We start from the raw sequence: 20,129 nt of genomic DNA, 5'->3' as shown, positions 1-20,129 counted from the left end.
TTTTTCTCTTTTTTACCCGAAAAGGCTTGGTGGCATTAATTAATTATTATTAAGAAACATTAAATTTTATTCGCAGAATTCTACTCAATGGTACATTTGGTCCGCCAAGCGTGGCCTGGCAATAGCCATTAAGGGCTCGGCCTTGGGCATAGTCATCCCATAAACTTCAGTCGTATTTATATCTTCCGGCCTCAAACCCTCCGGCGGGGCCCAATCAAAACAATGAAAGAGTCGGGCCAAAGCCATAAGCACCAGGGTCACCCCAAGTGGCGCACCAGGACACTTCCTCTTCCCAGCACTGAAAGGCAGTATTTTGAAATCTGCTCCGTGGCTTATCTCCACTCGGGTTCCATTAGCTAGCCAGTGTCTCTCGGGCCGGAACACCTCCACGTCGTCCCATATTTTGGTATTTCGGCCCAGCCCATGGGTGTTGATAAAGACACGTGTCTTGGCAGGGATGTAGTAACCGTTGATGGTCGTGGCCCGAAGGGACTCGTGTGGGATTAAAAATGGCCCAGCAGGGTGCATGCGGAATGTTTCTCGTACTACGCAGCGTAGGTAGTTAAGGTGAGGGAGATCAGATTCGTTGACCATTCGATTGGGACCCACGACAGTATCGAGTTCTTCTTGGATCTTACGGAGGACGCGTGGATGCTTGATCACTTCGGCCATGGCCCATTCGTTGGTCACAGCTGATGTGTCTGTTGCCGCGGCAATCATATCCTACAAGCAAAAGAAATAACAAATAGGAAACAAAAAATGGTAAAAGCCAAGACAATCTCATCAAATTTTATCAGTTACTAATCCATATTTTTATAAATTATAACTTTTTGATTAGAAATACATGTATTAACTATTGAATCAAATATTTGTTTATGATAAATTATAATTTATTAGCTAAGTCCCCTAGCATAGACCTATAACTAAAATGGACATTAAAAGGATTGCATTACTGGGCACTTTGCTAATATCACTTAGGTGCAAAAAAGGATTAATGAAAGAGAATACAACCTGAATTAGAGCTTTAATATCAGTATCATCCATGTGGGCTTTTCCATCTTCACCAGGCAATGACAGTAAAACATCAACAAAATCCATTTCCTCACCATCATCTTCTCGACCAAATTCTCTCTTCTTCCCTTCCCTTGCCCTTCTATGCTCTTCAATAATCCTTTTGTGAAAATCATCCACTCTTTTCTCCACTTCCCTCATCTTTTTCTCACACCCATAGGGATCCACCCATCTCCAAATTGGCAAATAATCACCCAAATAGATAACACCCAATAGCCAAAACAGTTCATGGGTTATGTGCATGAACTCCAAGGCTTCTTGTGGGCCAGCAGATTCAGCCCCAAAATATTGCCTCCCCAACAACATCCTAGTCACATTGTTCATTGCAAAGGCACCCAAAACTTCCCTCAAGTTCACAAGCTTCCCAGTTTTAGCTCGTGCCGAAACATCTTTTACTAGATGTTGGGCTTCATCGGCTCGGTGTTTTGCAAATGACTCTAGCCTTTTCGTTGTTAGTAAATGCTCCATGCAAATTCTTCTCATTCGCTTCCAATGCGGGCCTAGAGGCGCCAAGGCCACATCCCCGCACTCATAGGCGAGATGGACCGCGGCTAGGGTCCTTGGCCTGGACGCAAAGACATCGTCTTGCCGGAGAAGTATTTCCCGAATGATGTCTGGGTCATTGGTGGTGATGGCGTCTACGCTGCCAAGCCGGAGGTAGACTAATGGCCCATATTTGTCACATAAAGAAGCTAAGTCCCTGTGCGGAAGTGGACTTAATTGGAGAAGGTTACCAACTACAGGCCATTTTTTTGGGCCGGGAGGAAGCATTTTGGTCTTACGCGATGGCTTCTGCTTGAGCCATCCGCATAGGAATAGGATGTTGACGATGAGAGCTGCAGAGAGAAGGGCGAAAGCCAAGCTGAGTAAATCCATGTTTCCAATCAAAGTTTGGAAGTAACTAATCAATTAGAAAATATGGTTTTCTCCGGTACTATATATAAGCAAGAATTGACCAAAATAAAGCACGGGAAGCTTGGTTTTTGGGAGAAAAATAGGTTGGGGTTGATATCCACGATCTTGACATGCCGACTGGCTGCATGGTTGGTGAAGAGCGCCATGCGTTATGGTCCGAAATGTTCTCCTACCTCCAAAGAAATGGCATTTGCATGTAGCTGAGTAGCTGACCGGGGTCATGGGGCTCAACGCTGGCTGACTAGTGACCAGTGCTCAGTGCATGTGCCCGCTGGTAACTAAAAGCAAAAAATTGCACAAATGTAGAGAACTAATAATGCAGTTGACTCCCAATTTTACTATTTACTTCCTTTGGTTTTTCTTCTTTTTCCAATTTAAATAAAAAACGTGGCAATCATATAAAAGTAATTTAAGTGATAATAACTCTGACTTTAAAAAGCAATATAAATCAAAATTAAGATGAATTTACTTTGGAGATTAGGGTTTAGACTATTTTTATAACATGATATTTTTTATCTTTTTGAAAATCTGTTCACCAATAAAATTAAGAATACAGTGAAAAGAAAACAGAATATACATAATTAAGAACAAGCAATTAATTGGGAAAAAAAAAAGAATCAACTTCTGTGATTCTTTGATACCAAAACATGGTTATCTCTACACCCCAAAAAATAATAATTACCAAGTAAAATTATATAATACATGGTGATCTTAAATCACTAATTTAGTAACATTATCTTGTAATTACATCATTATGGTGACCTTAAAAAAGATACCAAATGCTATCCAAAAGTTTTGCAAACATATATTTTTAAGAAATTATGTTGAATAATAATTTATTAATATGATAACGTATTAACTAAAAATATTATTATAAATAATCTTAAAATGTCGTAAATAATATTGGAGTACTCGTCACCAGAACATATTGGAGTACTCAGGATTTAGTTGTCCAAGTTCAAATATCGGTGGAACCTTTTTTCAGTTCCAAAAAAATAAAAAGAAAATTAATTCCCTTCACGCACTTTTTTTTTTTTCCTTATCATCGTAGGCGGGAGAGGAATTCATCGAATCCCTAATCTCCTCAGTATGCAACAGACTAAAAACTCAAAACGAATTTTCCTGCAAAACAGCGAAAACGATTTCGTTCTTAATTCTATACCTCTTCCTCTCATTATCTCTCCTCTCCTTTTTCTACCTCTACATTATGGAAAAAGAAACTCGACAAAAAATCGAGGAAACGGTGAGGGAAATACTGAGCAAAGCTGATATGGAAGAGATGACTGAGTTCAAAGTCCGAGTCGCGGCTTCGGAGCGACTCGGAATCGACCTCTCTGATTTTAATCACAAGAAGTTTGTTAGAGAAGTGATCGAGTCTTTTCTTCTCTCTACTGTCGAAGAAAATGGCGATGTTGAGGAACTCAATTCGAAGCTTCGAGAAGAAGAGGCTAAAATTAAAATTAAGAAAGAAATCGACGGCGACGGAGATCGCCTTATTTGCAAGGTGCAAACCGTTCACTTTTCTGTGGGTCGATTTAATTGTAGAACAAAAGAAATAAAGTTGCAATTTTTAGCAAATTGTGAAATTTATTTATTGATTTGTAATTTGGAGATTTCTTTTGTTTTTTGGGAACTGAAAGTTCTAATGAATAAAGATTGTCACTTTAGAAGCAAGAACAGCCATCTGTCTCAGCTTATTTGCTTTAATAAAGTATGAATATTTGTCGAAGTTTTAGTGATTGTGCTTTAATTGAAGTGATTAAGAGATTAAGTCTAGCTTAGTTTGTTTTAAACTTTTGTGGTTGGAGACACATACAGTAATTTGTAAGTGAAGGATAAAGAACCTATGTCGGAACTTAGTTTTATTTATGTTAGGTTTTTTTTTTTTCCCTCTGAATCCTTGCTGTTATTGAAGATTTCTTGTTTTTGATTCAGCTAGCAGACAAGAGGAATGTGGTGGTTCATGAATTTAGAGGAAAAACTTATGTATCGATTAGGGAGTTCTATGTAAAAGACGGAAAAGAGCTCCCATCTGCAAGAGGTAATCATATATCTGTCCCCCTCCCCCTCCTTTTTTATTTTCCAGTAATTTTTTTCCTTAGTTTTTTGTTATTGTTTCCTTTATGCTTTAATGCAGTGTTTTATATTATATGAATTGATTGTCATTTTACGGTGATTCCTGATTGATAAGAAACTCCTATATCTTTTTGCTGATTGAAATGTTGTTATGAGTATCTGCTCTCTATAACTGACTTATTCTCTTTGGGTTTTGTATTATTTCATTTCTTTTTCTGTTGCCAGAGCTGTTTGAATTGTCATGCTATAGTCTATATTGAGACCAAAGGCTTATGTCTCAACATCCATTTTCTTTTTCTTACTCCAGGAGTTAGCTTGACAAGCGAAATTTGGTCAGCTTTAAAGAATAGTTTCCCTGCAATTGATGCAGCTGTAAAAAAGATGCAATCAAAGCTAAGGTGGGACTCCATTTTGAGTTTTGAGGTCAGCAATAAAGTAGTTTCTATACAATCTGGGGTTTCAATAATATACAGGAAGTTTTAGGTAATGCCAAAAGGAGGATAACTGCAGAGTTGCTTATATCTAAGTTTGTGGGATTTTTATCCTTGCCTGATGTAAATTATCACTCTAAATAAGCATAATAATGTCCTAATTTACTTCAATAAGAGCATATTGTGCCTGAGAGGTTCCCTCAAAGATTTTTTGACTTGAGACCCTATTGCCAAATGTACTGACTTGGACCCTTGAATAAATATACTGCAGTACAAAACTTGATGGTGAACAAAATGGAGATGTGTCTAACTCAGTGACTGCTTTTTCTCATGAATTTTCCCCTATTGAAACCACACGTTTTGATGGGAAGAATTACCATTGCTGGGCAGAACAGATGGAACTTTTCTTAAAGCAATTACAGTTCGCATACGTGCTTACTGATCCATGCCCTAGTCTTACTCTTAGTCCCGAAGCAAGCAGTGAAGAATCTGCTCAAGCCAAAGCTACTGAAAAGAAGTGGATGAATGATGACTACCTTTGTCGCCACAGCATTTTGAGCTCTTTATCTGATAATCTGTATTATCAATTCTCAAAGAAAACTAAGAGTGCTAAAGAGCTGTGGGAAGAGCTAAAATTAGTTTATCTTTATGAGGAATTCGGAACAAAGAGATCTCAAGTTAGAAAGTACATTGAGTTTCAAATTGTTGATGGAAGACCAATTCTCAAGCAAATGCAAGAACTCAATAGCATAGCCGATTCTATTGTTGCAGCTGGAATGATGATTGATGAGAACTTTCATGTTAGCACCATCATCTCCAAGCTTCCACCATCCTGGAAGGACTTCTGTGTTAAGCTGATGCGTGAGGAATACCTGCCCTTCAGGATGTTGATGGATCATATAAGAGTTGAGGAAGAGTCTCGTAACAGAGTCAAACAAGCGGAGCATTCAAAGTATGAAAGCTTTTATCCAGCCAACAATCTTGGCCCAAGGATAAGAGATATGAAGAAACCAGGGGTACCTTGGAAAAGGCGAGAATCAGAAATGCATGGCAGGCCCCCCATATGTAACTATTGTGGCAGGAAGGGACACCTTTCCAAGTTCTGTCGTAATAGAAGATGTGAAAAAGAAGTGAATGGAAAACAAAATGGGGAGAATTCAACTATGCCTTCTGTTTCAAAGGTCAACGTAGTTGAGAGCAATGTGTAGTTAATTGAAACAGATGCTGTTTTGCTAGGCTTAGGTTTGGCTGTTCAGTTGTATTGGAGAGCAGACAATCTGCTTATCTTTTACCTTGTAAGTATGGCTCAAAATTGTTGTTTTGTTAATGTATTATTTTTACATACCGATGTAAATCATTCTTTGCCAATGGATGTTGCAAAATGTTTAGAATTGGTAAAATATTTTGTCTTGTTCGAATCTGCACTTGAGGTTTATATCTTGTTTTGGTTCCTATCTCAGGCCTATACTTAAGCCAAATCTCAGCTTCTACAGATTGGTTTCAGTTGCCAAACCGACTGGCAAATGTAAACTCCAGTTTTGGCTACCTCAAACTGGTTGTTTTCCCATGAATTAACTCGACAAGCTGAAGGATAAAAACAAAAGGTTCGTTCATTTACAGCTCCGTTGCAGCAGGGTTGGTCTCGAGTCTCGACCACCCTTGAACAGCGACCGCTGTCAGCTATGGGCTTCATTCATTCATTCAACCTTCGAACCAAAGAACGGGGAGCCAGGTGCAGTATTTGAATTCAGGAAATAATATCGAGCAGGCCCACTTTGTTTATCAAAGCCCATCCTTCGGGCTAGAGCATATCCTCTCCAAGCCCAAATTGTTCAGGTCTATGACTGTTGGGCTAAACTATTCCACCCAACACTTCAAAATTATAATAAACACAAGTGGAAATGTTGCTGTCATTGCAGTTTTGCCAAAAACGTGCTTTACCAAACACCGCGTATCGTGTTTGGTCACAGTTTGCATGGGAAGGTCAAAAACTCCTCAAATTTTTTCTCAACATCATCTCATAAAAATCTCCAAAGTGCTGTTGGGGACCATTGGCATCATGTTTTGACCCCCTTGATATGTCCTTCCAAAACTGACCCAATTTTACATGTATTCCATGTCAACTTAACTACTACTATTATATTTCATCAAGGACTCCCTCTGCTTGGTTGAGTCAAACATGAATTGAACGGCTATGATTTCTTCTTCAGGGTCACACAACCCCCTCCCCCCCAACATTTATAAGGCTTTGAATTTGATCCATCACATGCCAAATGCTTTCAATCTCTTGGTATGAACCTGTTGCTCATTCTGGTTGAAAAAAGAAAAAAACACCAACATGCCAAGCCAAATGAGGATATGTCAATTTTGTTTTCACAGTCCCTTCTCAAAAAGCAAAGCGAACAAGGTTTTTTTGTTTTTTTGTCAACAATAAAGAATAGGGGCAAAAGAAATTGGGCCTAGATGTGGACTGCAGGGCAGCGTGGGAGATGGGTATACAACAAATAGAAATCAAAAGGCCGAAGCAAAAAATCGTGAACTTGGTGTGGTGGCCCCTCATTTCGCCACATGTTTCAGCACTTATCCGTTGTTCAGACTTGCAGACGAGAGACTTATCAATAAACTAAATGAAAGAAATGGTGCACATGGGAGCGTTTTCAAGCGCACGTTTGTGATGTGTAAGATGGGGAAAGCATGGAAGAATTTAAAAGGGCATCAAAATTTGTGGTTAAATTTTGATTTTGGCAGATGGAAATGTGTACTATCAAATTTCATTTTGCAGGGTGGTGGTCGTGGTGGTGGTGGTGGAGCTGAAACCAAGGTTCGTAGTTAGATCCCGCACGGGCTTCTTGGGGGGTTTTGGTTTATCAGCAAAGACACATGGAAGGATGTGGCTTTGTCATGCTTTTGGATTGATTTATCAATGGTCAAATTTTGTTTTTTTTTCTCTCTCAAAAGGGAAACACATGTGCCACATGAATTATGTCACTAGTCTTTTGATTGGCTGGAAGGAGCAAACGCGTATGCTATTGGACCACTATACTCCATCTTCAGAACTATTGAAGGGGATCACTAGGCTATTATTCTAGGCAAATATGATGTAGTCAAATCTTTTTCTTTTCTTCTTTAGTTTCGTTTTCATTAGAACTTCATATGTTCTTTTCTGCCAAAGTTGAGAGATACCTCAATTTTTTTTTCCTTTATAGAAAGGAGAAAGAAATTTAAAGGGATGGCCATGAATTTGAGAACAGAATCGGTTCTCTACACCTTTTAATGTAGTGCATCTGAAGAAGCTTCACTTGGTTGCTAAGACAATGGGGATAAAGGGAAAAGCAAACTGACTTCAAGATTCCTATCTGGAGTTCCTGTTGTTTTGTTGATTTTACAATAAAATAAGAAAGAGATGTACACAGCAAAAACCCTGTACACTCTACTTTGCTTAGTCCTTGCAAGATTTTGTTTTTGCCTTCTTAGGACCAGAAAAGAAAGTGCATAAGAGATTCACCTCTATCTCGGCGAACAAAAACGGAACATTCTTCATCAGTCACAGAATAAGACCCCTACTTGTTTTTTTTTTTTTTTTATTGCAAGAAAATGCCCCAAATTGGTTCTCTTCCAGTGCCACCAGTTGTAGTTGCAATCTCTGCTAAGCTAATAAGAGATATATGGTAATCAATGATAGACAGAGTTTGAAACCCACAAATGCTACCAAACCACAAGCAGACTTTACTGTTAATTTCACACTCCCCCGTTTTATCTGCTTTACAGTTGCTTCCCTGCACATCCACAAACAGGCTTCATCATAGATACCGCGGGTTTGGCACACTAAATGTTGTTTTACTCCCACTAGACAGTCATGATTGACCAAGGAGATTATAGGTTGTGGGGAAACAGGTTTCCTTAAAAAGGATGTACTATTGGAACATTTATATCCGACCCCCCAACTCTCTTAACTGCTCTCACATGAAGAACAACACTGAATTTATCAAGTACAGATATCAGATATAATCCAATAAGCTGAAGCATTTTTCTAACAATTTAGGCAATAGAAATAAGTGTATCTGATGTATCTTAACTTTACAAGTAGATATTGCCATAGAACAACCCATTGCAGATGACTTGCAGAGAGGAAAAGGAGCTGATCAGGAAAAATGAAATCATATGCACTGAATCCTCAGAGATGTCTAGTGCTGACTTGATATATAATGATTCTAATAAGGCAAGAGGACAGAGCAAAGAACAAAAATTGGTGGAACCAAAAATAAACGAACAAAAGAAAAAAAATCAATTTCTAAACAACCAACAATAACATAGTTGGTTAAACTTACAAATTTAATTCATCTTGCAAAAATACCTTCATTATGACAGAATATGTATAATATAAACAAATCACAGAAAATTTGCTGCCCTACTTGGTCAATAGGTAGTTATTTCTACTCCTAGCAGGCCCTTCTGCTCTTTTAAGGATCACTTGCTATATATCAAAAACCTCTGAAGAAGCTTCAAAACAGGTTCTTCACTGTAATTTTACGCCTATGGACTATGTTAAATGCAATTGTGTGCTACCCAAGAGATGATAATGACTGTAAGGAACTGGATTCACGCGAAAATGCTGCAATCAACTTTTCCCTTGTTAGCTGCTCGGATCCTTGAGACTTGATAACAAATGTATGAAACACAGTATCATCTGCGGTAACAAGTTTTGACTCAACAACATTGACCTGTGCCTCTTTAAATGCTTGTATTACTCTTGATGCAGGATGTGAATCTAAAGGACAGCTTACTCTTACAACAACCTCATTGTGAGCAGCTTGGACATCAATATCAGGAGCTCGCATATGATTCTCCACAGTTGGATTAGGGTCTAACCCTGCTGAATCTCTTGAAGTACTACCAAACTTCTCCCTTTCTGCTTCCATGACCTTGAGCTTTGCCTGAAGCTCATTAATGTAAGCAATTGCATCTCCTAACAATGAAGCTTTGTCCATCTTGGATATGTTGGGAACCACAGCTCGTAATGCATAGAACCGCTGGTTCAGCTTCTCACGGCGCTGCCTTTCTGCCTCAACATGATTAAGAGGTTCTTCTCTTCCATTAGCGGGCTTTCTACCCCTTTTTCGGGGCCTCCTTTCATCAGCTACACTCGGCTTCTCTTCCTTGCACGAAGCTTCAACATCTGAGTGCTCAGATTCAGCACTTAATGGCCGAGTAATTACGGAAGGCCTTGAAGTAGCCCCTGAAAAATCAATCTGCATTTGCACTGGCTTTTGTGACTGAAATTGGTTAACCCGAAACTCTTCCCTAGCCCCATTAACAAGCTCTTGAAAATTATTTGCAGTGTTTTGAGAACCATAAAATTCTGTTGGATTCCCTTGTTTCACACCATGAACATGTGGCCAACCTGAACCATGGAGACCATTTTGATTACTTGAAAATGAAAGCCTACCGCCATTAGCACATGCTCCCCATGTTGGTCTATCTTCCATCTTTCTTATAGCAAGTTTCTCCCGGTAATTGGAATGACCATGAGAAGTGTTGTTCAGATCCTGCCCAAAAATCTTTGGAATTCCTTCCACTCTCTCCAAAGTCCCCAAATTCGAAAAATGAGTATTTTCATCTTTCTTCTCATTCACCACTGGTATTGCTACTGCCATTTGCTTTGCCCTAAGCAACGCCGAATTAGATGAGAATGAACTTCTTATTGACTGCAACAACTCTAAGCTTTCAGGTACAGATCTCACTGACCCCAATTCAACAACACCAACATCAGTAGGGACCAGAACAATAGTTTGAACTCCAGCAGACTTTGTCAAAAACGACCTAACACAATAATCCGAACCTGATTTCAATGAATCCGAGATCCAAACATGCTTCCCAGATGCAAAACACTTCCCTGGACCACCTTCTCCTCGCGGAAATGAAAAATACATGGATGCTAAAAAGAACATCTCAGTATCAGTAACTCTATCCAGCCCAAGAGCATAATTATCCTCATCTGATCCACCAAACAAAGTATGCAATTTCTGCAAAACCCTTTTCCTCATCTTCTGTTGAGTCTCATCTTCGAGCCGCAGATTAAGAATCCGAGTAGCTTCAGATTCTTCTCCTTCTTTAGGCTCTCTACAACACCCATCTCCCCAACCAAGGACCCAATCGCTAGACTTAGACCGCGAAATTTGCCAAAAAATGGCATAGTTCCAGCTAAAATTAGAAGCGTTGGGTCGGTCCACAAGATCTGAGAGCTTGTTTTGAAGATTCTCATCGCTATTTATAGTCATTAAAAGGTTCTCATTTGAAACTGAGCTTGTTATCAAGTAGTCAAATGCTCTTGTTCCTAAAACAGCAGCAACCATAGCCTTATCTTCATCGTTCCAAGCCCCACCTCCCATACCCACTTCAATTTTCATCTTCTAAATCCCCTCAAAAATCCAAAAAAAAAAGAAATTACACCCAAAATCAAATAAAGAAGAAATTTTCTCAAATACCCAGATCAAATCTCACCCGTAAAAACAATTAAAAGTACATCTTTTTTTCAATGCATTTCTAACTAAACTAGAAGCACATGCGGTTTTCTACATGCCCAACATAAAGCAACCATTTTTTTTTTCCGTTTTCAGATCTCACTGGCTGGTAAATAATAAAGAAAACCAGAAAAAAAAAGAAGCTAGAACTAAATCCAAAAAGACATAATACTTGAACATAAATAGTAATACAAACCAGTTTGCATGGAAAGCAAATTTGGGATCAGCAGAAGAGTGTTGAAAAGTCTCAGGGCACTGTCCAAAAACAAAAATGAACAAGAACAAATTTTTCCCCTAGAGAAACAAAGGATCAGTCAAGAGGAAAGGAGAAGAAGTAATTCCTTTTTTTTTTCCTAATTTCTCCCTCTTTGTAGCAAAGCAAGAGATAAAAAACAGAGCGAGGAAGAGAGGGGAAGGGAATTTGCTGTTTTTGGTTCTTTTTTCTTTTTTCTAAAATCCTAACTGCAATAAGTGGACCGTGGTTAAGCAAGGGATATTAGGGTTGAAGACTAACCATGGTTAACAATGTTTGGGTTCAAAATTTAATTGGTTGGAGGTTGAGGGGTAGTCGGCAAGGATTTTGTTTCTGAGGTTTCTTTTTTTCTTTTTTAATTTTCTTTTTTCAAAAAAGAAAAAGATAACACCTTAGAGAGAGAGAGAGAGAGTTTTACTGTTTTTCCGACATCATTTTTCATTCGACTTTAAGCACAGTTTTTAGTACTAAGTTTGAAGTTTCCTTTTTTTTTAATTAAATGTTTTTTGTTGATAATAATGAAAAAGGTTTTTCTTCTGACAGCTAGGGAGGGGACATAAACTTGCGTGAATCTCATGCTAAACAGTGGCACGTAATACGTTAGGTTTCCACACGTTCTTCCTGTGACCCCGATTTCTTTTTTTTATATATATATTTTTAGCAACACCTATGTTTTTCTTTTCAAACATTCGCATTACGTATATTTAAGTGTTTTATTTCAGACTTTTAATATTATTATATATATGCATTTGTAATCACAGAAGTTTGATTTGAATTTTTTTTTTCTAAAAGTCAACAATATTCAAAATAAATAAGTTGTAATTGTTGAAAGCCATTTCTTTCGTTACATCAAAATTATTTAAATTAAAATAAAAATTTGAATAGTTTTTTTTTTCCATTTTAAGAGAAGTGTCAATTTGGTTGTTAATGATTCGGTGTGTGAATGATTAGAGTTAGAAATATTTGGTACGTAGAAGTTAGCATTCGAAAAAAATTATTTTTTTGAACCATCTTTTAAGATTTCAAATCAAAATTTGTTCTACTTTTATATAATAATTACACAAAAAATATAATTATTATTTTCGGTAATTTGATTGTGTTGGATTTTTTCTATTTTGTTAACGAAAATATAAAAAAATTTGCAATTTTTTAGATTAGAAAATAAATACTTAAAATATGGTAATCATAAGTATTTATATGTATTTCATATCATGAACACTGTTGATTAGTTAAAAAAAAAATATGTCCATTGCTCCATTATTTAGTTGGTAAACTAAAAATGATTTTAATTATACTTTTAAAGAAAAAATAATTGAGAAATTTACATATGGAAAACGTTTACAATGGCAATGAGGACTAGGGGATGTTTTCTCACCCCAAAAAGGAAAATGGATATGTTATTTGTGAATTGCAATGTGATTACTATTAGAGCTGTGTGCTGAGAGATGAAACAAACAATGAATTTGTAATCGTCAACACATCTTTATGTCAGTTTGTAGACTTTGCAACCATGATCAATATATTACAACTGCTGATCATGTCTTGTTCTATTTTTAAAAAAAAAATTGCCTCACTACTAATCTTGAACCGGGTGTTTGGAACAAAGAACGGGAGAAGACAGGTTAATTATGACATGGAAGCTGGAGGCAGCAAAGGTTGTCGACGCAGAGAGGAGGATTTAAAACAGGCCAGACTGAAGATCAACGGTTTTCTCTGTTTTTTCACTGTTTGTCGTGGAAAAAACAGAGCAGTTACTTTTGCTTTTGTTGGATACAGGAAGGAATCCAGACTCCAGAGTTTGAGAAATGCAATCATGTCTGGAAAATAACAGAAAAGATTGATGAAGGAATGATTAAGGAGTAAGATTCCACGACAGAGGCTAGGGATTTTGCTAAATCTTCAAAAAATTTGAAAAGGATCAAATCTTGATGCTCGGAGGTTCTACAGGGAACGACGCGACAATACGGATGTCGTTTTTGAAGGAAAAATCTATTTTCGATTTTATCAAGTAAAATTTAATATTTAAAAAATCTAGTTTGGATTTTCAGATTCGAAATCAAATAAAGGAAAAAATGTGGGAGGGTATGTATATCCAAATTCTTTGATTGATTATTTTATCAATGCAAAGGTACCAGCACAGCACACCCGTAGGCCTCCTCAAAAGAAAGTAAAACGAGGTTGACCATGGGTGGGGTCCTAAAGTTTTAAGGGTTTATCGTACCCTTGCCCTCAGATTAACGATGAAATAACTCAATTGTACAAATACTATATCAGATTATCAGTTTATTTTCTGTCTTTGGGAATCATGACGTTGAAAGTTTAACAAAAAAGAAGTCCTAGGAGACCAACCAAATTTTGATAAGTTTGAGGTTTCGAGATTAATGTCTTAATGAAGATTAATTTCATAATTAGAGACATAATGCATCCCCATGGTCCTTAATTGAGTAGAATCTAAGGCAAACCGAAGTTGAAAGTGATACCAAGCCAACCAAAAACAAAAGTCTGACTTTGGGCCCATTTGTTTAATTTGTAAGATAGGTTATTTTATATAGTGAAAAAATTTGTAATTTAATGAATGTTATCTCTCTTTAGGGGATAACTGTGGGTCCATACCTGTGACAAATCTTTCTATAGATTGACGGTCCAGAGTGTAAGTTCATTTGGAGACGCTGATCTCTTTTCATAGAGATGTTACAGACAAAACAACCCCAACCCCCCAACCCCCCNTCCTAAAATTACAGATGCATCCAATGGCAGCAGCAGCAGCAGCAAAAAAAAAAAAAAAGTCTGCCAGGGTTTCATAGACAGTGTGAAAGAGAACTAAAAAAGGATTACTTCTACTCGGAATAAAGTTTAGATTGGTATAAGAAAAGTTTAGATAAGATGAATAGAGACATGACAGATATTAGATTAAAGATAGATAAAGTGTTACACCCCTGTTTCACATTGTTGCTGCTGTCATGCATGCACCACCAACTGTTCTCGATAACTATCATGTTAACCATGGGGGAAAACCTAAACATGAAATAACTAAACACATCACTCTAATATCCCAGAAACATGACAATACAAGGATTGAAGAAGTCTCAACTTTCTGAAAATTCTGAAAGTAAAAACAGGCATGCAGCTTCTTTATGATCTGACAGAGTGCAGGGCAGTAAAACAAGAGAATAAAGGAAAAAAGAAAGGAAAAGAAAAGATTAACCAGCTCATGAAATTGATCAGGCCATGGAATCTATTGTTCCCAACGACCTTGTCCTCGTGTGAAATGTGAAGTTTTTAGGTTCAACGTTCAAGTATTGCAGAGACCCCACAACCTCAGCCCAGCCAGCTATTTGCATGTTGCAGAATATTGTTAGATAGCTATGAAGGATTTGATAGTTCAATCGTCGTTCAAAGTTCGAACTTCAAAGATTTGCGTTACATTTTGCCCTATGAAAGCGCTGATTATTTTTCGAGTTACAGTAAAATTATTGTTATTGGCGCATGTGTTGGAGCTTTGATCTGGGTGTTTGACTCTTAGCTTGCCTTGTGAACAAGGGTTTTCTACTTTCTTCTTGCAGGACTAACTATAAAAGTTTGAGTCATCCCTCATCCATTTTCACGTGACAGCTTGTGCTTTTACTCCTATAGACTTATAGTCAATTTGAAAAATTATTCTTTGATATTGATTAAATAATATTTCCTAAATTTTAATTGACTTAACCAATCAGAATATTAAATCTTCAATTTAGTGGGCATAAAATAATTTAAATTTTTTTTAAATATCATGTCTTGTTTTATTCAAAAATTTCATTTATTTCTCCCTTTATCGAACTTTAGTATATTTGATTCGATCATACATAAATAAATAGTCATTGATGGTAATAAATTGATTGTCATGTCATGTTTTATAAACTATTAAAAGAGTTATATTACATTTTTTTAGTAAAATATTCGAATCCGTCCAATCTTCAGTATTGAATAAAAAGATTGAAAAAATCTTGTCGAAAATTGCCAACGAACAGACACATAATGGTTTGCTTTCGATAAAGAAATGGAAAATTATATCGTTCCCATATTTAAATTTTTTAATATAATAAATAAAAAATAATATTAATTTTTAAATTTCTTTATCGATAACAATGTTAAAGAATAAGGGAAACGCTTTAACAAAAAAAATTATTAGAGGTAGAATTTTCAACCGAACACTTGGTGGAGCGTGACAATCACCACCCAGTAGTCTTTTTTAAACCAATTTGAATTGTTTTGCACGCCCCGAAGTCAAACGTCAGGCCAAGAAATTATCGGTTAGAACAAGTCTAGGAATGGAAACTGAATTAAAAAATCACGTAAAGTCGCAGGGCAGGTCGTCCATTCATCACGCGTTTTTTGGAATGAAAAAAGGGCCACACGTTTAACAAAGAACACGCGTGCCACGTGCGGTCTTTTCTGGTCCCTCTCATACGTGTCGTCACCGCATGCTGTTTTATCGATGCTATCGAAAAACAATAAAGCAATTAAAAAATTAAAATTTTATTTCTAGTAGTGGTAATTTACAAAACAAGAAAGAGCAAAAAGAGACAGACGCAAAGCTCGTGAAGAGCACGTGAGAGTAACGTGAACCGAGGTGGGGCTTTAGAGTGAGAAGAACGTGATGTGCATTTAATTAAATAAGCTTTTTTTAATTTATCTAATATACTGGATACATATTTGGAGATTAAAAGAAAATGGTATAACGTTTTTGGCGTGTGTCTGTATTTGATAATCACACGGCATTTTTGCTTCGGCTCGTACAGACGTGTCGATATCTGTTCTTCCACCACCTCCTTGGTCCCCTCCCCTCTTACCATTTTCACCCCTCTGCCTGCTTTGGCTGAGTCGGCGTGCGCTTCCAAATACTATTTCAAAAAAAAGCAAAAAGAAAAAAGAGGAAAATTTTAAGACTTGCAAGTACGGCATACAACGGCGTTATCATTGCCTGTAAAATAATAGTAAAATTATTTTGTTTTATAAAAAAATGATTTATACGTGGACCAGGCAGCTCATTGAAGCCCATAATATTGTCCCAAATTACTTCAAAAACCTCAAGTTAACTACTTGATCCGTTTTTTCTTCTACGCGCAATAATTTTTTTTTTTTAAATGGAATCTTAAATCTCATTAGTTTTATAAAGATCATTGCCTATAATATGTAGCTTACAATCTATTATTTTAATTCAATTATCACTATTCATATTTTTTTACTAAAAATACATATATCTTATGTGACGAATGACTCATTTATAAATTTTAAATTCATTTCATCTTTTATAAATGTAAGATTCTTAATATTTTTTCAAATTCAATTATATAATATCTTTATTTGCACTCGCTCTTTTACTTATAAAAAAAAAAAAGAAATGTACTTTGATTTATGTCTATTTCAATCTTAATATCTTTTATAAAAAATCTCAAATTAATAGAAATTTTAATAAATTCTGATGCTATTAAATTTGTTTCAAGTTCACAGTTTTAATTCAAAATATATATTTATCAATTGAAGGAGGCAGATTCTTATTTATAAGTTTAATTCTTATTCAATTTTTTATTAATATAAGATATGGAACAAAATTAGTTGTCTATTTTTTTCTTTTGGTTGAAACATACTACATTTTTCATAATAATAATTGGTTACAATGATAAAACCGATTTAGGAGTTAGAACTTTTAAACCTTTAATTAATTCAAATGGTGTCATATTCATTAACTAGTATTTATTATATAATTTTATCCGATCATGCTAATTTTCCATATGTTTCTAATTAAATAATTTTTATAATTGAAAAAATTCTCATTGATCTGTTAAAAAAATATAATTAATAAGACGAGAAAAGGGCAGCTTTGTCTTTAAGCACAGACGAGCCCGACGTATATATGTAGTGGGTTGCTGTACTTGAATTTGACATCTGTTAGGCACAAGCGGAAAATGTTGGGTGTCTTTGGCCGGAAATAATAATAAAAAAGAAGAAAATGTGAAAATGTTTTCAAGTTGCATGCAGCCGTCCGCTGTCACGGTATCACTCACATGTCATACACCGACTTTGGACCCACCTACTAAAGGAATTCCTCATTCTAGTGGTACGATATCCACATGTCAATGGAAAGACAAATCAATTTCCATCTTCACAAGACAACTATACCGATGCTTTTATTGTTTTGGGGTTTTCCTTTTTTTGTTAATTAATTTTTAAGAGTAACTGATTTGAAGAATCTAACTGTGGTGCAATTATCAGGGCCGATGTACCAGTTTTTCACGTGCTGATAGAGATGGTAAATGGATTGGAACCCCTGGAGGAATAGTCAAAAAAGAAAAAAGGTTCGTGAATTGATGCCTATAGTTGGGGAGAGTAAATGCTGTATTCAATAAAATAAAATCATTGTCGATGATAAACGTCAAATAGCTGTCCAACTGCCAAAGTTGCAATTACTGTTTCATTTTTAGATCATTGTACAAATTCCAATCAAACCATATAATCTATTGCGTAACTATTTGTTTTTAATCCTAATTAAGGGGACAAAAAGGGATAAATAAAGCTTTTAATCCTTGGTTCATTACCCATACTTTTATACGGAAGTGAATGGGTGTCCGATTTTGAAGCAAAGGCATACCACGATGGGCAGGTTACTGAGAGAGAGGGAACAGTTTTAGCCAACTGATCCATGCTCGCGGAGGCAGCAGGGCCGATTCTAACGTAGAGCCACCAAAATTTTTACTTTGGTTCTAATATTTCATAAATTCATAATTATATTAAAAATATAAAAATTATAATAATTAAGCCCCTTAAGAGGCAGAGATTCAGCGGTCAAGATCCTTGTCGGTGCTGGATGGGAGCAGGGCGGTGTAGGCTTAAGCCTAAAAGTAAAAGTCAGCACGAGTGGAACGTGCAACTGTCTGTGGGTCCCAAAACGTACCCAACCCCCTTGACCGTTGATCGCACGTGCTGAACGTGCATGGTGTGTCTGAATTTGGAATTGTGACTGACGGTCTTTGCTTTGAATAAGCCAACTCATACCTAAAACCATTTACTTTGCCTTTTGCAGCTTCTTATCTCGAGATTCCTTGCCTTCAACCCTAACATTAATTTATCATTATTTCTATATTAGTACAGGAGAAGCCGTTAATACAAACAATAAGGTTAGCCACTTAAATATATTACGAAAATGTTAATCAATTGTTTAATTATACTGGTTGAAGAGATATTCAAGGTTAAAACTTTTCTTAAAAAAAATATTTTTATAATTTTTAGTCGTGTCTAAAAACACAAGTTAACCAATTTGTTTTAATTTCTAAATGAAAATAAAAAACACTACTCTTTTTAATAATCTTATTTTGGTAGTCGTGGACCTATAGTGACATAGTTAACATTGATGACAACAAACTTATTATATTTATTTTAAAATACAAAACGTATAATTTCAAATGTCCTACTATTTTGTTAATAGTATTAAATCTGACAAGTTTTGGTTTTCATTGTGTCATTACTTATTATTTAATAATTAAAAAACCCATACCATTCGATGCTGCATTCGTACTTGTTTGCACCTATGTTAAGCAAAACAACAGTTGAAAGGTAAATCAATGTTGATTAAGCATTAAACCGACAAATGCATTTATGATGAGTACATCTCCTCCTTTTTTTTTCCTTTTCTTTTTTTGAGGTTTTGCATTGGGTTTCAGGTATTTGGATAATCAAACAAATGATCTTTTTCCTAATTAGTAATTACCATGTTGAGAGTCTGTGCTTCCTCATCAAATCAACGGACTTAGCTGCATTCGAATCCAGCTTTTAAGCCCCATGAACTTGTAATAATCGCTCGGTGTGACACAAGACAACCTACTATGTGTTTTTTTCTGCTGAATTTTATACCCCGAAACCAAAAACTTCGATAACTTTGTTGATGACAGTGCAAGTTAGAGGTTTGAGTCTCAGCTGGTAGTGCTTGTAAGCAAGGTTCGTCCCCTGAATGATCCAAAGAATCATCATCAGAAAACATTAAACTTCAGTGTCATATTGTATTAAAAAAAGCATGAAGAACAATAAAATATGGATCTTCACAAGCAATAAGACAGCTGCCAAGGATGTTCGCTTCCACTCAAACGAAGATCTTAGTTCTTTGCTACTGTAGAGGGTGCAGTTTGGGATCAACGACATGTTGCTCTTATTAATTAGTTTCTTCAATGATACTAAAAAACTAGTTGCTAGCTTTGGTTTATCATTGTGGGAGGGATAATGTTCTTTACATTATATTTTTGCATATGCTTTTCCGATTAATAATTGCTTATATACCTTCTCCCGTATGAGTTATGATTTTTCTTCCTTTTTTTTTTTTTAATTAAACTGTTACTAGCTATAATCAGTTCTTGATGAATAAACACAAACAGTTCCACACCCTAGTTTTGGCCCATTGGGTAGATAAGCTGGGTTTCGAATCCGTTACAAGCTTGGTTTCTTTGATTTTAATCAGGTTTTAGAATTATTAAAATTACCAGACAAATTAATCTCCATTCTTGGAAATGTGAAAGTAAGTAACAAGGCCATACATTGATGATTTTGTTTTTCAATCAACGGAGAGGCAATCCATTCTATGAAATTCAATCCCTTTGTATTGGATTGATTTCGATGACTCAAACACTGCAAGAGAATTTCATTTAGGTAGAAATCTGTTACCACACACAATCTACGTGTTTTTCGATCAGGTTCGGCAGAAATGGCAGCAGCTAAGCCACACTTACCAGTTAACGTTATACAGAAAATCAAGCAGCGCAATCATCCAGAATAAATACGATAAAATAATATATATTATTATATATATATATATTATATATATATATATGAATGTTC

General features: G+C 36.0%; 3 protein-coding genes across 6 annotated transcripts; 1 reads left to right on the top strand and 2 right to left on the bottom strand.

Annotated features, from left to right (window-relative positions):
• Nucleotides 85–1,947, bottom strand: LOC18613966 (cytochrome P450 703A2). The gene is made up of 2 exons (XM_007051469.2): nucleotides 1,012–1,947; nucleotides 85–723 (listed from the first exon to the last, which is right to left on the bottom strand). The coding sequence occupies exons 1-2, from the start codon at nucleotides 1,945–1,947 to the stop codon at nucleotides 85–87; spliced, it is 1,575 nt and encodes a 524-aa protein (XP_007051531.2).
• Nucleotides 2,914–6,466, top strand: LOC18613965 (RNA polymerase II transcriptional coactivator KELP). 3 transcript variants are annotated; one of them, XR_001926271.1, is made up of 5 exons: nucleotides 2,920–3,490; nucleotides 3,922–4,027; nucleotides 4,370–4,460; nucleotides 4,765–5,788; nucleotides 5,954–6,466. XR_001926271.1 is itself a non-coding variant. In XM_018114432.1 (4 exons), exons 1-4 carry the CDS (start codon nucleotides 3,194–3,196, stop codon nucleotides 4,774–4,776), a joined length of 531 nt encoding a protein of 176 aa, XP_017969921.1. In that variant the 5' UTR covers nucleotides 2,914–3,193; the 3' UTR covers nucleotides 4,777–4,877. The 3 variants fall into 3 exon arrangements, 2 of the variants coding, with proteins under 2 accessions (XP_017969921.1, XP_007051530.2); XM_018114432.1 differs by lacking the exon at nucleotides 5,954–6,466 and having other exon boundaries at nucleotides 2,914–3,490; nucleotides 4,370–4,485; nucleotides 4,765–4,877; XM_007051468.2 differs by lacking the exon at nucleotides 5,954–6,466 and having other exon boundaries at nucleotides 4,765–5,905.
• LOC18613964 (transcription factor bHLH13) lies at nucleotides 8,661–11,475 on the bottom strand. Of its 2 annotated transcripts, none has more exons than XM_018113841.1 (2): nucleotides 11,211–11,475; nucleotides 8,661–10,912 (listed from the first exon to the last, which is right to left on the bottom strand). In XM_018113841.1, the coding sequence occupies exon 2, from the start codon at nucleotides 10,898–10,900 to the stop codon at nucleotides 9,056–9,058; it is 1,845 nt and encodes a 614-aa protein (XP_017969330.1). In that variant the 5' UTR covers nucleotides 10,901–10,912; nucleotides 11,211–11,475; the 3' UTR covers nucleotides 8,661–9,055. The 2 variants fall into 2 exon arrangements, with proteins under 2 accessions (XP_017969330.1, XP_007051528.1); XM_007051466.2 differs by having other exon boundaries at nucleotides 8,661–10,903.

Source organism: Theobroma cacao, chromosome 1 (assembly GCF_000208745.1).
Source record: "Theobroma cacao cultivar B97-61/B2 chromosome 1, Criollo_cocoa_genome_V2, whole genome shotgun sequence".
In the NCBI taxonomy this organism is placed as follows: Eukaryota; Viridiplantae; Streptophyta; class Magnoliopsida; order Malvales; family Malvaceae; genus Theobroma; species Theobroma cacao.
Note: the sequence above shows the minus strand (reverse complement) of the source record. Positions and strands in the feature narration are given on the sequence as shown.

Coding starts and splice junctions, on each gene's coding strand:
- LOC18613966 (XM_007051469.2), bottom strand. CDS start 1,947: ATGGATTTACTCAGCTTGGCTTTCGCCCTTCTCTCTGCAGCTCTCATC. Junction 724..1,011: donor ATATTAAAGCTCTAATTCAG/GTTGTATTCTCT, acceptor TTTTGCTTGTAG/GATATGATTGCCGCGGCAAC.
- LOC18613965 (XM_007051468.2), top strand. CDS start 3,194: ATGGAAAAAGAAACTCGACAAAAAATCGAGGAAACGGTGAGGGAAATA. Junction 4,028..4,369: donor AGAGCTCCCATCTGCAAGAG/GTAATCATATAT, acceptor TTCTTACTCCAG/GAGTTAGCTTGACAAGCGAA. Junction 4,461..4,764: donor AAGATGCAATCAAAGCTAAG/GTGGGACTCCAT, acceptor AATATACTGCAG/TACAAAACTTGATGGTGAAC.
- LOC18613964 (XM_018113841.1), bottom strand. CDS start 10,900: ATGAAAATTGAAGTGGGTATGGGAGGTGGGGCTTGGAACGATGAAGAT.